The sequence below is a fragment of the Grampus griseus genome, assembly GCF_964374135.1.
Source record: "Grampus griseus genome assembly, chromosome: 21".
NCBI classification, from domain to species: Eukaryota; Metazoa; Chordata; class Mammalia; order Artiodactyla; family Delphinidae; genus Grampus; species Grampus griseus.
In genome coordinates this window covers 12904267-12922288 of record NC_139015.1, presented here as the reverse complement: position 1 = coordinate 12922288, position 18022 = coordinate 12904267, and the positions used below count along the sequence as shown (strand labels likewise).

The window sequence follows — 18022 nt, the reverse complement described above, 5'->3', positions numbered from 1 at the left end:
AATAACACTCAAAATGAACAAGGATAAAATATTCTTCTTAGAGGCACAATTTTAAAAATCTTTTTTTGGTTATCTCTTTAGTTCACCAGAGAATCTGGCTATCAGCTATTTTATATCCAGCTCCTACAGATCAAGAATGAGATTTCTACCATTTCAGTATGAATTTTTTCAGGAGACTTTTTAAAATCAAATTTAATAGGTACCAGTCAATTATCTAGACTGTAAACTCAAGCACTAATTCAGCTTGTAGCAGGTAACTTTCATTCTAACCGTAACACTATAAACAAAAAGGCTGATTGATGTGGGGAAAAAAACACTAAAAAAGTCTAGAAAATAACATGACAAAAGAATACTTAATGAAAAGTTCTTGTAAAATATTAATAAGACCCCATATAAAAGTAGAGGGCAGTTACAGGCAATCCATAATAGAAACACATAGTAAATCTGATGAAAGTTAATCTGCATTAATAAGTGTAAATTAAAACACCTGAAATACCACTTTATGCCTACCAGGTTGGTAAAGATCAAAAGGCAAAAACAAGCAATGTTGGCAAGTGTAGGGTAATAGGTACTCCCATAAACTGAAATCTAATTTCCTGTCGTTTTTGGAGAGCAACTGGTGATATGTATGGAAAATATCTGTGATAGTTTAAGTAGGAAAAAAAGCCTATAATATAGTACGTATACTATGACTAAAAAACATGAGGAGGGTACACAGGTAACAAATTCTGGAAGATACAGACCACAACATTTACATCAGTTATCTGCATGGTCAAATTATAAGTGACGATGCTTTTTTCCTTTTGTGCTTTATGTATTTTCTAATGTTTGTGTACAATGAATGTGAATTACTTGGGTAAATAAAAGTTTTAAAAAGAAAAATATTGGTTTGGCAATCTATACCCTTTGACACAGTTCTACTTCTAGAAATTCTTATAGTTTAAAGAAACTATATTTTGTTATACTTTGTAAAGCAAAAAATGAGAAATTTATTAAATGTCTGAAACTGGTTAAATAGCTAGCTAGCTCCATTAATTTCTTATGTAGCAGTGGGAAAAAATGAGGTTCATATTATGAGATTCGTGCTGAGATGAGACAATCACTACAACATATTCCTAAGTGAAAACAAGGTACAGAACAGGGTGTTTAAACAGTATCTGGACACACCTGGACACCATTAGCTCATTTGCCATTATACCAAGAACTAGTTAGTAATGAGAAGGAAACTAAAAACTGCACTTACCTCTTTGAGAAGAAACAGGAGACGCACTTCAGCAGGTAATGGGAAACCTGAATCAGAAAAACAGTAGAACTATTATATAAATATCTAATTTTTACTTTGTGGTAAATGTAAAAATTAGTAACTCACAGTCAGATTTGAAGTTTTCTGCTTTACATACAGGGTCATGACATTTTTGATACCAAACTTCATTTTTCAGGTCAACCAAAATCCTTTACATTAAAAAAAGAAGAAAAAATTATTTACTATCTAGACTTGATAGAAAACAAAATTCAGCTACATGCCATTTACAAGAGATATGCCTAAGACTTAGAGATGGAGAAAAGTTAAAAAGTAAAAGGATGAAAATAGACATTAACTTGGCAAACCATGGTTGCCAAAAGTATCACACAAAATGAACTTCAGGGCAAAAATTACATACTGACAAAAGTTCCTCCGAGGAATATACAATTCCCAACTTCTATCCACCAAATAAGAGAATCTCTAAATATGTGAGCAAAACTGACAATTTCAAGGGTAAACAAATCTTCAACCATAAATAAAGATTTTTAAAAACTATTCTTTTGATAATTGATACCAAACAACTCCCCAAAACTCAGGATATCAAAAATTTGAGAATTTAAAACAATTATAAAAATTGACTATGCTAGGTACAACATGAATCATCAAGTTTAAAAGTATTCATTCACACAACACATTCTCTGACCACAAAGCAAATTATTTAGAAATAAGCAACAAAAAGATAGCTAACTAAAACTCAGAAATTTAAAGGTTTTTTTTGTTTTTTTTTTTTTTTTTTGCAGTATGCGGGCCTCTCACTGTTGTGGCCTCTCCCGTTGCGGAGCACAGGCTCCGGACGCGCAGGCTCAGCGGCCATGGCTCATGGGCCTAGCCGCTCCGCAGCATGTGGGATCCTCCCGGACCGGGTCACGAACCCGTGTCCCCTGCATCGGCAGGCAGACTCTCAACCACTGCGCCACAAGGGAAGCCCTAAAACATTTTTCTTAATAACCAAATGACTCAAGGAAAAACCATGATGGAAATAAGAATATGCTTAGAACTGAATGGAACTGAAATTACATATTAAAATATGTGAGGGGAATTCCCTGGCAGTCCAGTGGTTAGGATTCCATGTTATCACTGCCGAGGGCCCAGATTCAATCCCTGGTCAGGGAACTACGATCCCACAAGATGCGTGGTGGGCACCCCCCCCAAAATAAATAAAAAATAAAATATGTGAAACAGAGCCGAAGTGATCTTTAGAAAGAAATTTAGAATCCTAAAAGCTTATTTACAAAAAAAATGGCTAAACACAACTTATAGAAGTAACAGAATAAACCTTAATAAATTAAAAGTCAGGAAGTAATAAAGAGCAAAAATTTAGAAAAATCAACAAGGACAAAATGTGAAGACTAAAGAATAAAATTCTTTCAAGATTAAACAAAAAGAGGTAAAGACATAAATATTATTAGAAACTGAGATATAACTACAAATGCAAAATATACTAAAAATGTACTATTGTGAACTTTTTCCAGTAATGCTGAAAATTTTGGTAGAAGAGACAAAGTACTAGATAAGAATAAACCAAAGCAAGCAAACTTAAAGAAAACGTGAACAATCCTATAACCACTAAAAATTTTTTTTTTAATTTAACTAGTAAGGAAACAATTGTTAACAGTCTGTGTGGTATTGGGACATTTACCAAGGAGAGAAAAATGCTGGCAAACCAGTCTAATGGCCCCATAAACATTCCAATAGACTTCCTAATAAACAGACTAATGCTACAGTTCCCAAACTGTACACCAAAGTGCCCCAGAGTGACGTAGGATATTTATCTTTCTAGGGAAACGGTGATACCACATCTGTCAAGCACCCCGCAAACTACTTGCTTGTAATTCATAGCTTCAATATATCACCTTTCTTCATTCCTTTCAGTGATGTCCTATCTTTGTAGAGCTGGGTTTTTTGGTGGTGGCTGTGATGATAAGTACCATAAATGTGGAATGAGACGTGACAGTGCGGGTGGCAGTGTCCAGCCTAATTCCAAGGTTTAAGAGTTTATGCAGTGCTCAAAAGGACACACATCCCATTAATAATTACATTTAAGGAGGTTCAAAAGGTCCAACTTCCATGTATAAATCAGTCAGTCATTGGGATATAATGTACACATGGTGACTATAGTTAATACTACTGTATTATATATTTGGAAATTGTTAAGAGTAAATCTTAAGTTCTCATCACAAAAAAAACAAAATTGTAACTGCATCTATCCATGGTGATGGATGTTAACTATTTAACTAGACTTACTGTGGAGATCATTTTGCAATCATGTTGTACACCTGAAGCTAATGTCAATTATACCTCAATTTAAAAAAATGAAATACAAATATTTTCTTTCAATTGATAAACATTTTTTTTCAAAGAGCTACTAAATTATTAGGACAAATACTAAGTTGCTTGAAACTGATTAATAAACTGTTAGGTATTTCTTTTGTCCTTGGAGCAATGTGAAAAAATTATTACAATACTAAGGGCAACATAACTGAGAAAGTCTGGGGACCAATGGCAATTTGCTAAGTTGAGAGTCCTTATCTACGTAGAATGTTCTTCACAGGATGTTTCTGCATATGGTAAACAAACCTAGAGTCTGGATTTATAAGGCATGGCTCCCTGGACATGTCACACATGCTATGTAACTATGAATATAAAACACAGATGTTTCATAACTTCAAAGCTGCCTGCTGTGTACAGTGACTGCTCACTTCTGCCTCAGCTTTCAACCTGAGTTAGAGAAAAGCATCCAGTGCAGGAAGGAGCTGGGTCACCGTGCCAGATGTCCCAGGCCTCACTCTGCTTCACCTGTGCCTTTGCTTCCTTATATCTTTAAAGCTACTAGTAAAGCTTATCATTGGGTAAGATCTCTGATTCGTATGAGTGAGGTTTGACAATCCAATCCTCAAATTTGTTAGTAATCAGGGAAATTCAGATGAAAACTACAATATCATTTTAAACTCACCAGATTAGCAAAACAAATTTTTTAAATCTAACAATAGTAAGGTTTTGGTAAGAATATGGATCAGTACAAAATCTGAAAACACTGCTGGTGGGAGTGTAAAGTAGTGTGACCATGTGGAAAAATAATTTATTATCTAATAAAATTAATAATTTAATAATAAATTTAATAATTTATTATCTAATAAAATTAAATATGTGCATATCTATGACTCAGCAGTTCTAGTTTTAGAAATATTTTGAAAAACTTGCATATGTGCACTAAGTGATATATACAAGACTATTTGTAGCTTCACTGTTTATAGCAGCAAGCCAAATAGTAGGACAATAGATGACCTGGTATATTTATATTTGTATAATGACATCATATACAATGATGAAAACAAGAATAAGCAACAGCTACATGCTGCAGTATAGTATGGATGAACCTCACAAATACAATGTTGACCAAAAAAGCAAGTCAAAGGATGCAATTTACCTAAGATTCAAGAAAATGTAAAATGAAATAATACAGTTTGGAGATACAAATATATATGGAAAAACCATAAAGAGAAGCAAGGGAAAGATTAACACAAAATCCAGGATAATAGCTATAATCTCTAAACAAACTGGGGCTGGGCCCACAAGGTACTTCTGAGGTTTGGATAAATTTTGTTTCTTATGGTGAGTGACAGATATGGCAAGTTATCATTTTAGTATTAGTTCTTAAAATGTACATATATCAGTACATTATATACACACTTTTACATATATGATGTATCTCACAGTTAAGAGAAAGAATATACTGTGGATACATAATACAACCTGGTAATTCTTCAGAAAGAAACATACAGCAACCTAAGTATCTCAAGAAGTTAAAAGATGATCATTGTATCATAATGATTTTCTGGAAAACTTTCATGCATAGAAAAAAGACTAAAAAGATACACCAAAATCTTAACCATAGATATTACTGGTTCTGGGACTATGGGTGGTCTTGTCTTTTGTGTTTTTCTGTTACAGCTTTCTGCACTGAGCATATAGTTTTTAAAGTTTTTTTTTCTTTACTGAATTAATCTACATATATAATATAGCACTGAATAATAATATCGAAGATGTTTTCCGGCTTTCTAACAAAAGCTTCATGATCATTTTCTCATATCTGGCCCATGTGCTATAAAAGCTTGATATATCAAAGTCTGAGCTTTGACATTATGTATTAAAACAGCAAAATTTCTCACATCATAAATGATAACTACTGGGTTTCTATTTTATCCCTATTCTAAATATTTCCTTATATGATTTAAAATTCTTATGGTTTTACTTCTTCCTTTACTTCCTCTCCTTTTGCCAGGGGCATTTAAAAGAAAACTCTAAAAACAGGGCGTGGCATATACAGCAAGCACCCAATAAATACTGGTTCCCTTCTATACCATTCTTTGTCTTGAACATGTTAACATAACCTTAACTCCAATTCTTAAACACTGATGGAGTAGTTTCCTTCTGGTCCAAATTTGCTCACTTTTGATTTGACTCCATAGGTGTCAAGGGCCAATGGCTACTACCTCTCATTTCTTTCTAGCCCCACTTAATTCTACTTTAGTTTCCTCAAAATTTTACTATTTAAGGGATTATTTTACCAAATAAAGTACAAATAAAGATATGTGCTAGAGGCAAGGTAATAAGAAACTCAAATATTAAAAAACACAAACCAGGGCTTCCCTGGTGGCGCAGTGGTTGGGAATCTGCCTGCTAATGCAGGGGACACGGGTTCGAGCCATGGTCTGGGAGGATCCCATATGCCGCAGAGCAACTAGGCCCATGAGCCACAACTACTAAGCCTGCGCGTCTGGAGCCTGTGCTCCGCAGCAAGAGAGGCCATGATAGTGAGAGGCCCGCGCACCGCGATGAAGAGTGGCCCCCGCTTGCCACAACTAGAGAAAGCCCTCGCACAGAAACGAAGACCCAACACAGCCAAAAGTAAATTAATAAACTCCTAAAAAAAAAATAAACACAAACCAAATAAAATATAAATTGAATTACAACTAAATCTATTATAACAAAATCACTTTTATATTCTCATCTTTAAAAATTATAAACGTTTAAGATATAATACTGGTTAAACACACAGAACTCAAACAATATTACTTACATGATATTACTACTCTTGTGGGCTCTTCCAATGTTTTCACACCAGCGGTATTTACAAATATCATAAACCAATAATTCTTCTGGGAAAAAGTAGTTCCAGCGCTGAATTCCTGAACCACAAATAATGTTTCTAAAGATATTATTATTGTATCATATAACAGTTAATTAAGAATAAGACTGTTTACCTCCTTTAATGCCATTTTTATTCACCAACAAGAGAACAAATTGATCAATTTCAGGGTAAGGTGAACACTGAAAACCTTCAATGGTTTCTACTGCAACAAAAAGAAAAATTAATTATAAATCATAACGGCTAAAACATGAGGAGTTACATTTTAAGTTGTTTAGTACAACCAGGGGTTTTGCAACCTGCCCCTGCCAGTTCGTTTTGGGTTTTTTTGGCCTTCTCTGCAGTTTGTCTTTTAGTCAGTCATGGATTCTTACAAGGAAGCAGGTAAAATTCAGACCTCTCAATTAAATCAAATTTTAGCTAATTTGCATAAAAAGCATTTAGTATCACTTCAGTTGCTTGCTTCATTCTGATAAAGAGAAAAGCAGTCCCTTGCATCCAGGAGCTGTCCTAGTATTATCATTGAGGCCTTGGTGTTGCTACAAGCTGGCTGGGGACTCACAGCTCAGCCCTGGTGTTCTCCTGTTAATCATAAACTATTTCACAGAACTTCAACATCAGATAAGGTCACTCTGTGGCCATGATGATTCAAGACATAAATGAACACCACTCTGTACTCATGTATGAACACAGACAAAATATGAACATTTTCCAAACCACAAAAATGACCAAGTGCCCACCTATCTTGTCTAATGTAAGTAGCTGCTCCTTCTTTGCCAATTGTAGCTTTAGTCTCTCTGTAGTCGGCCTTCCTTCTAGATAAGATTTATCAAGATATTTAATCATAAAATTGTCACTGACAGCACCCAATTCAAAACAAACACACTTCCTTGGAGACTTCAAAAGCATCTAACTCAAGCCTGAATCCTGTAAGTCCTTTCTAACACCCTTTTACTGAGATGCCCTCAGTTTCCTATGGTGTGCATTCTCCACCATGGTGACCAGTAATAAACTCAGCTTACCACAGGTGTGTTCTCCAGTGCTCTTTAGCTGTAGAGCACTGACATTCATTATATTTTCTAAGACTCTAATGGAATAATTAAAAATAATTTATTTAAAATCTTACTTAAATTTAAAGACAGAATACTCTTCTTAAAATAAAGCCCGATTTCACTTACAAAAATAGTACACATAATTTAAGAAATTTTGGAAAATATATTACAGCAGAAATGAGAGGAATGTCTAGAAATAACTGTTAAACAACCAGAGGAAAATAAACATAAGAAAATGTTATCCATATTTTTAAAATAAACCTGTGATCATACCTCACATATAATTTTGAGTCTTAACGTCATAAATGGGCATTTTTCGTATTATATAGGCTTTATAAATTTAAATCAAATGGCTACAGAGTATTTTACAGTATGTAACCAATTTTACAGTATGTAACCATTTTGTTGTACATTTAAATTTTCAGTTCCACTACTATAAATGATAGCCCAAAATATGTGTATAAAAATATTTACTGGAGAGTTTATATATATCTTAGAAAAAGATCTATATTTTCTTCAGTATAGGAATGAAGAACACATAGATTTTGTGAAAAATTATATGGCCATTAAAAGAATGCAGGGCTTCCCTGGTGGCGCAGTGGTTGAGAGTCCGCCTGCCGATGCAGGGGACACGGGTTCGTGCCCTGGTCTGGGAAGATCCCACATGCCACGGAGCGGCTGGGCCCGTGAGCCATGGCCGCTGAGCCTGCGCGTCGGGGGCCTGTGCTCCGCAATGGGAGAGGCCACAACAGTGAGAGGCCCGCATACCGCAGAAAAAAAAAAAAAAGAATGCAGAAGCTCTCCATATACAGGAAATATAGGAAAAGCTCTACTGGGTTAAACAGGCAGTTATTAACAGTGGTTACCCATCTTTGATTGTGGACAGAGGGGTGAAGAGAACTTTGTTTTTTCATTTTAATATGTTTTTTATATAAACAATCTACATTTTCATATTTTCCCCCAAAATACCATAAAATGAAAATTAGTAAAGAAGCTTAAAATACATCAATTTTTATACTTTTTCCATTTTGGATAGAAACCCAGTTGTTCTGAAGGATTAGTACATATGAATACTTAAGATTTAAGATTTATAAGCAAAATAAATTTTGCATCCTTAAATTTTCATAGGAAATTGTTTTCTTAAAATTACCTGAAGTACTGGTATGGTTAAAATTCTCAACTCGTTCATTTTGAGACATGTCACATGTCAGAATTCGTAAAGTATCTGAGAATCTGAAGAAGAAAATAGGTACAACAAAAAGTAACAATATATATTAAAATTAAAGAGACGTGACTACCAAAAGGACACAATTTCAAATAATTTCATAATAAAATCCTTTGTTCAACAGATAACTGTTCTAGGATATTTATGCCACATTTGCCTACAAAAGCACCAATCCAACCCATACAAAAAAAGAGTAGTTTGGTGATCATTTGAAACTGATGCTTTCCTCTACTACAGAGTAAATCAGAAGACACTAGGACTGCTGAAGCTGCAGAATGAACTATTCCCCAAACATACAGAGCCTTTGAAATTTATGTTAACAAAGTCTGGATAATAGTAAGAAAAAGAGAGGGATGAAATCAAAGGGAAAATAGATTAAAATTAACTGAAAGTGAAAATACATTCATAACCATAAAGAATTTAGCCTTTATTTCAGGAAGAAAAATACCTGATATTTAGTTGGATACACAAATGACAATTAAGATAACTCTACTCAGAAGAACTCTCCACTTCTGTAAAATTAACATTGAAACTACAAAAGAAATGAGATTTGGTAATCAGGAGATTACCTGTACTTCAGGCTGTTATTAGAGACCAACTGTGTTGCTTTTCCCATACATGACAGAATGTGACCTTATTCTGGTGCCAGCAACAGTGGGGAGCAAGAATCATGTAATTTTTAGGACCATGCTACCTCTAGAATCTCAGATATGACGAATAATTAACATTTATTGAGCAGAGACCATGTGCCAGGCACTGTTGTAAGCACATACATACAGCTCTTATTTAATCCTCACAACTCCATGAAATAGATGTTAATATTATTTCCATTTTAAAGGTAAGGAAACTAAGACTTTGATGTTACTTCTAAGATTTGTTATGAAAACTCAAATAGTCCATAAATATATAGAGAAAAACAATGTATCTTCCCACCCTCCTGAGTAACTGCTATCAAATCAACATTTGGACACAACTTGCCTTATGGCAGTGTATTTTAAGTATTTTTATTAAAATTTATCTCTATGGAATTTCTCTTTAAACTTATATGTAGGAAAGGCAAAAAGGAGAAGAATCAGAACAAGTTAATTCAGCGAGGCAATTCAGCCTGATCTTTAACCACATGTCCTACACTAACAAAAATTGCCAGCCCAGAGTGAAGGGGAATAAAGGCATATATTTCTGTTGAAAGATGTCTTTCACACTTTTTAAAAATGACCAAAACATGAGAATTTAAATGTTCAGTAACAGAACTGACAATAGAGTATATCAGTACAATGGAAAATTATATACACATCAACAATTTTATTTACAATTTACTGTTGGTAATTATTAACTTGACAAATATTCATGACATAATGTTGAGTGGATAAAACAGGTGACAAAACAATATAAATAATGATCTCAAGAAATATGTTTTAAATGAAGGAGCTATGTAAATTATATTTCTGTATGTGCATATATAAAAAGAAAATTAAATGTTAACAGTAATTACATTTCCAAATGCAATACAAGTCATTTTTCATTTTTATAGAATCACTTCTAAAAACTGGAAAATATATCAAATATAATCATAAAAGGATATAAAGAGAAAAATGGTTAAAAAATAACTTTTACTATTATTATTTACTGGACAAAAAAGAACAGTTAACGTAGAATTTTAAGAAATGACTTTCTTTTACTCAAGATATAAAAAATTTATACAATTCACATTTTAGTAATATACAGTGCCATTCACTGCTTAATAAATATTCATGAACACACAATGATTTAATTCTGGTCCTATTTACCTGACATTGCTGACCAAAGCAGAGAGGAAATATTGATTTTCTTTGGAAATATTCTCCGATTGTACAGGATAAAATTTGTTATCTTCAGCAACCTCCAAAGGCACATACTTTCCTATTTTTGATGATTTATACAGTCGAAAGTTTCTATTTCTTGTATAAACTCCTATATCAAAAATTAATAAAACAATATGAATGCATGTTTTCAGTGATTTGTTTTTATAGTCAGCAAATATTAAGTTAATTCTGTATAGTATTATTAGAAAAAACACCTGGTTGTGGTTCAAGATAGTGACGTAGGAAGATCCTGAACTCACCTTCTCCCAGGGACACACTGAATCTACAGCTATACATGGAACAATTTCCTGTAGAAAAAAATCTGAAAACCGGAATGGCCCCTTCACATCAGACAAACGACAGAGAACTCACACGGAAGCAGATAGGAAAGGCTGAGAGGCACTCTCACCATAAACCCCACCCCAGGCACGGCAGCACACAGTCAGAAGGGAACGCAAACCCGGAACTTCTCCCCAAGGCGTACAGGGTTCATACCCCACATCAGGCACCCCAACTTTTAAGACCAGCACCTGAGAGATGAGCCCTCCAAACACCTGGATTTGAAGACCAACTTGGCTCACACCCACGAGACCCACAGGGCCATGAAAACTGAAAACGGCTCTTAAAGGGCTCACGTGCAGACTCACCTGCCCCAGGGTCAAGTGCAGAAGCAGCCCATTGAAAAGCGCCCATTCATTATGTGAAAGAGACTCATTTACTAATTTTAAAGCACTGGTCTGAGGGGCAAGTCCTGTTGGGATATTCTCTAAGGATAGAGGCTGCTGGGTACCTCCTTCCTGCTCTCCTTCTGCCTTGCTAAACCTGGAGGGAGCCATCTTTCTTTTTTACTTTATCAGCAGGTGCCGTCTTCATACCACCCCTCTGCCTTGCTCCAGCAGTGGGTACCATCTTTGTGCTCTCCCTCTGCCATGATCCAGAGTGCCAGTAGCTCCCAGAGGGGAGCTTCTACACACATCTGCTGCCCTGGTTTTCACAGCTGGTGACACACTTTCTGTGGCTACCATCCAGACACTCTTGATCTCCTGGCTCTAGAGGTTAGGGAAGCTTGTGATCCTGGGTCCCATGGAGCTGTAACAATCAGAGAGACAGCTCTTGGTAGACTACCAGTCCCAGAGTACTGCATAGACAGCAGACTTAAACACACCCCCCGTCTTTCTAACAAAGAGGCCTATTTGCTTGTCCTGGAGCTTAGGGGCTCTTAGGGAATGGAGGCCAGTGGACACCATCTTGGCACTCTCCCTCCACCTCACTACAGCTCACCAGTATCTCTCAGAAAGGAGCTTATACACTCATCTGGAGCCCCAAATTTTGTGACTCCTGCCCAGCCAGACTGCCTGGCTCTGGTGACTAGCAGGGCTTAGGCTTGTGGTCCCACAGGAGTGTATATATTTGCATTTTTTAAAAGCTGCTGCCTGAAGGTCTGGCTTCCAATCAGCTTGAATCTAGGTGCTGACTGAGATCCTCCCCTTTGGGGCACTGACTGCTCTTGGCACACACTCAGTTACTAGGAGCTATTAAAAATATAATAGGGGGCTTCCCTGGTGGCGCAGTGGTTGACAGTCCACCTGCCGATGCAGGGGACATGGGTTCATGCCCCAGTCCGGGAAGATCCCACATGCCGTGGAGCGGCTAGGCCCATGAGCCATGGCCACTGGGCCTGTGCGTCTGGAGCCTGTGCTTCACAATGGGAGAGGCCACAACAGTGAGAGGTCCGCATACCACAAAAAAAAAAAAAAAGTGTATGTATATATATATATATATATATATATATATATATATATATATATATATATATATATATAAAATAGGCTGCTTGGACAAGCACAGAGGTTTGTGACAACATGAGCTAAGACACGACTGAATAATAAAGTTCATCTTCTACACAAGGCCAACCCTTCAAGACTGGGAGAAGTGGCTGTTGCATCTAATGGGTAGAAACCAACACAGAGAGTCAAGCAAAATGAAGAAACAGAGGAATATATTCCAAATGAAAGAACAAGATAAAACCTCAGGGGAAAAAATCTTAATGAAACAGAGAAAAGTAACTCACCTGATAAAGAGTTCAAAATAATGGTCATAAAGATGCTTGCTGAACTCAGGAAAGAATGGAGGAACACGATGAGAACTTCAACAAAGAGAAAATATAAGAAAGTACCAAACATAAATCAAAGAACTGAAGAATACCGTAAGTGAACTGAAAAATACACTAGAGGGGTTCTATGGCAGACTAGATAAAGGAAAAAAGAGGATCAGTGAACTCGAACACAGGGCAGAGGAACTCATCCAATCAGAGCAGCAAAAAAAGAAAAGAATGGAAAAAAAAGTGAAGACTGCTTAAGGGATTTATGGGACAACATCAAGCAGACTAACATTCACATTAAAGGAGTCCTAGAGGAAAAAAAAGAGACAGAGACAGAAAGGAACAGAAGACTTATTTGAAGAAATAATGGCTGAAAACACCCCTAACCTGGGGAAGGAAACGGACATACAGATACAGGAAGCCCAGAGAGTTCCAAATAAGATCAATCCAAAGAGACCCATACCAAGACACATTATAATTAAAATGCCAAAACTTAAAGGGAGAGAATCTTAAAGTAGCAAGAGAAAAAACTTGTTACATACAAGGGAACCCCCATAAGACTATTACTCCAGAAGGGAGTGGTATGATATATTCAATCTGGCTGACATAAAAAAAAAATTTCCAACCAAGAATACTCTACCTGAAGTTATCATTTATAATTGAAGGAGAGAGAAAGTTTCCCAGATAAATAAAGGCTAAAGGAGTTCACCACCACACCACTAAACCAGCCTTGTAAAAATATTAAAGGGACTTCCTTAAACTGAAAAAATAAAAGGGGTGTTAATTAGTAACAAGAAAACATATGGGGACTTCCCTGGTAGTCCAGTGGTAAAGAATTCACCTTCCAATGCCAGGGATGCAGTTTCTCTGGTCAGGGAACTAAGACCCACGTGCCACAGGGCAACTAAGCCCACGTGCGCCACAACTTCTGAGCTCACGCACCTCAAACAGAGAGCCTGCGTACTGCAAACTATAGAGCCTACACGCTCTGGAACCCGAGCGCCAGAACTACAGAGCCCACGTGCCCTGGAGCCTGCACGCCACAACTAGAGAGAGAAAACCCACACACCACAACTAAAGAGAAGCCCGCACACCACAATCAAAGATCCCACATGCCTCAACAAAGATCCTGCATGCCATAACTAAGACCTGACACGCCAAAAATAAATAAATAAATAAGTCTTTTTTTTTTTTAAGAAAGAAAGTATAAATCTCACTGGTAAAGGTAAATATATAGTAAAGGTAGTGGATTAAGACTTATAAAACTAGGGACTTCCCTGGTGGCACAGTGGTTAAGAATCCCCCTGCCAATGCAGGGACATGGGTTCAAGCCCTGGTCTGGGAAGATCCCACATGCCACAGAGCAACTAAGCCCATGCGTCACAACTACTGAGCCTGCACTCTAGAGCCTATCAGCCACAACTACTGAGCCCACATGCCACAGCTACTGAAGCCCACACGCCTAGAGCCCATGCTCCACAACAAGAGAAGCCACCGCAATGAGAAGCCCATGCACCACAACAAAGAGTAGCCCCCACTCACCGCAACTAGAGGAAGCCCGCGCGCAACGAAGACCCAATGCAGCCAAAAAAATTAAATGATTGTTATCAACTTAAAATAGACTGTTATAAGTTATATGCAAGCCTCATGGTAACCAAAAAGTAAAAACCTATAGTAGATAATACAAAAAATGACAAAAGGAAACTAAGTATACCACTAGAAAAGTCATCAAACCACAAAGGGAGAGAGCAAGAAAAGTAGAAGGGAACAGAGGAACTACAAAACAGCAGAAAACTATTAACAATATGGCAATAAGTACATACCTATCAATAATTAAGTGTAAATGGACTAAATTCTCCAATCAAAAGATACAGAGTGGCTAAATGAATAAAAAAACAAGACCGGGCTTCCCTGGTGGCACAGTGGTTGAGAATCTGCCTGCCAATGCAGGCAACACGGGTTCGAGCCCTGGTCTGGGAAGATCCCACATGCCGCGGAGCAACCAAGCCCATGAGCCGTAACTACTGAGCCTGTGCGTCTGGAGCCTGTGCTCCACAACGAGAGGCCGTGATAGTGAGAGGCCCATGCACCGTGATGAAGAGTGGCCCCCGCCTGCCGCAACTAGAGAAAGCCCTCGCACAGAAACGAAGACCCAACACAACCAAAAATAAAAATAAATTAAAAAAAAAAAAGATTCCACATCTTCGCCCAACGTTGGCTTCCCTTTAAAAAACAAAAACAAACAAAAAAGCAAAACAAGACCTATCTATATGCTGCCTACAAGAGATGCACTTCAGACATAAGGATACACACAGGCTGAAAGTGAAGGGGTAAAAAAAGATATTCCAAACAAAGAGAAGCAAAAAGAAAGCTGGAATAGCTATACTTGTATCAGACAAAACAGACTTAAAACAAAGACTGTAATAAGAGACAAAGAAGAGCATTACATAATGATAACTGATTAAGGGATCAATACAAGAAAAGGACATTTGTAAATACTTATATACACCCAACATAGGAGCATCTAAATATATAAAGCAAATATTAACAAACCTAAAGGGAGAAATAGACAGCAATACAATAATAGTAGAAAAATTTAATACCCCACTTACTTCAATGGATAGAGCATCCAGAAAGAAAATCAGTAAGGAAATATTAGCCTTAAAGGACACATTAGATCAGATGGACTTTACAGAACATTCCATTCAAAAGCAACAGAATATACATTCTTCTGAAATGCACATGGAACCGTCTCCAGGACAGATCATATGTTAGGCCACAGCAAGTCTTAACAAATTTAAGAAGACTGAAATCACATCAAGCATCTTTTCTGACCACAGTGGTGTGAAACTAAAAATTAATTACAAGAAGAAAACTGGAAAATTCACTTGTATGTGGAGATTAAATAACATGCTAATGAGTAAACAATGGGTCAACAAAAATTAAAGGAGAAATAAAAAAATACCTTGAGATAAAAGAAAATGGAAACACAACATACCAAAATGTACAGGATGCAACAAAAGCAGTTCTAAGAGGGAAGTTAACAGTGATATAGGCCTACCTCAAGAAACAAGAAAAATCTCAAATAAACAATCTAAAATTATACATCAAGGAACTAGAAAAATAAAACCAAATGAAGCCCAAAGTTAGTAGACAGAAAGAAATAAAAGATCAGAGCAGAAACAAATAGAGACTAAAAAAAAAAAAACAAAAAGATGAAACCAAGAGCTGGTTCTTTGAAAAGATAAACAAAATTGATAAACCTTAGGTAGATTCACCAAGAAAACGAGAGGACTAATATAAATAAAATCAGAAATGAAAGAGGAGACGTTACAACTGACACAAAGGATCATAAGAGACTACCATGAATAATTATATGCCAACAAATAGGACAACCTAGAGTAAATGAATAAATTCCTAGAAGCATACAACCTGCCAAGACTGAATCATGAAGAAATCGAAAATCTGAATGGACCAAGTACTAGTAAGGACACTGAATCAGTAAACAAAAACCTCCCAACAAAGCAAAGTCTAGGATCAGACGGCTTCAAATGTGAATTCTATCAAAGATTCAAAGAATACCAATCCTTCTCAAACTCTTACAAAAAACAGAAGAGGGAACATGTCCAAACTTACTTTACAAGAGCAAAATTCCCCGAAAACAAAACTAGACAAGGATACCATAAGAAAAGAAAACTACAGGCCAATATCACTGATGAACATAGATCAAAAAATCCTCAACAACATATTAGCAAACCAACTTGAACACTACATTAAAAGGATCATACACCATGATCAAGTGGGATTTATTCCAGGGATGCAAGGACAGTCCAACATCCACAAATCAATCAATGTGATGTAACAACACATTAACAAATGAAGGATAAAAATCATATGATCATCTCAACAGATGCAGAAAAAGCATTTGACAAAATTCGACATCCGCTTATGATAAAAACTTTCAATAAAGCGGATACAGAGGAAACATACCTCAACATAAAGGCCACATATGACAAGTCCACAATTAGAAATACTCAGCAGTGAAAAACTGAAAGCTTTTCCTCTAAGATCAGGAACAAGACAAGGACGCACACTCTCGCCATTTTTATTCAATGTAGTATTGGAAGTCCTAGCCACAGCACTTGGGCAAGAAAAGAAAGAAAAAAGGCATCCAAATTGTAAAGGAAGAGGTAAAACCATCATTGTTTGCAGATATATTGTATACTGGATATTATACAGGTCTGCCTCAACTAACAACTGGTTACATCCCAACAAATAAGTTGAAAACGCATTTAATACACCTAACCTACTGAATATCATAGCTTAGCCTAGCCTACATTAAATGTGCTCAGAACACTTACATTAGCCTACAGTTGGGCAAAATCATCTAACACAAAGCCTATTCTGTAATAGAGCACTGAATACCTCATGTAATTTATTGAATAGTATATTGAAAGTAAAAAGAACAGAATGGTTGTCTGGATACAAAATGATTGTGACTGATCTTATCACCTGACTGCATGGCTGACCGTGAGCTGCAGCTAACTGTCACTGCCCAGCATCACAAGAGGGTATTATACCACATATCACTAGACCAGGAAGACATCAAAACTGAAAATTCGAAGTACGGTTTCCACTGAATACATTACTTTTACACCACTGTAAAGTCAAAAAATTTTAAGTGGGGAAAAAAAAGTGGTAGGTCAAACCATCATTAAGTCAGGGATCATCTATATGTAGAAAACCCTAAAGACTCTACCAAAAAAATGTTTGAATAAATGAAGTCAGTAAAGCTGCAGGATACAAAATCAATATACAGAAATCTGTGGTGTTTCTATACACTAATAACAAACTATCGAAAGAGAAAATAAGAAAACAATCCCACTTACAATTGCATCAAAAAGAATAAAGTATCTAGGAATAAATTTAACCAAAGAGGTGAAAGACCTGCACACTGAAAGCTACAGGCATACTTCAGACCTACTGTGGGTTAAGTTCCAGAACGCCACAATAAAAGCAAATATCAGAATAAAGTCACACGAATTTTTTCGCTTCCCAGTGCTTATAAAAGTTATGTTTATATTATAGTCTATTAAGGGTATAATAGCAGTCTTTAAAAATATACATACCTTAAGAAATACTTTGTAACTAAAAAAGTGCTAACCACCATCTGAGGCTTCAGCGAGTCATCGTAGTAACATCAAAGATCACTAATCATAGATCATCAAAACAAATAATAATGAAAAAGTATAAAATATTGCAAGAATTACCAAATGTGAAACAGAGACACAAAGTGAGTAAGTGCTGTTGGAAAAATTGCGATATCAGTGGTTGACTCAGGGCTGTCACAA

General features: G+C 36.3%; 1 protein-coding gene across 3 annotated transcripts in view; it reads right to left on the bottom strand.

Annotated features, from left to right (window-relative positions):
* The window catches only part of PRIMPOL (primase and DNA directed polymerase), a gene marked incomplete at its 5' end in the record, with an annotated part of 34541 nt that overhangs the window by 1604 nt on the left and 14915 nt on the right, over positions 1-18022 (bottom strand). Inside the window, 6 exons of one of the 3 annotated variants that reach the window (XM_082680395.1) lie at positions 1244-1290; positions 1370-1452; positions 6384-6492; positions 6568-6657; positions 8655-8737; positions 10517-10679. In XM_082680395.1, the coding sequence (XP_082536521.1) occupies positions 1244-1290; positions 1370-1452; positions 6384-6492; positions 6568-6657; positions 8655-8737; positions 10517-10679 (575 nt within the window). The remainder of the gene's footprint in view (positions 1-1243; positions 1291-1369; positions 1453-6383; positions 6493-6567; positions 6658-8654; positions 8738-10516; positions 10680-18022) is intronic. The other 2 variants (XM_082680396.1, XM_082680397.1) reach the window with 2 other exon arrangements.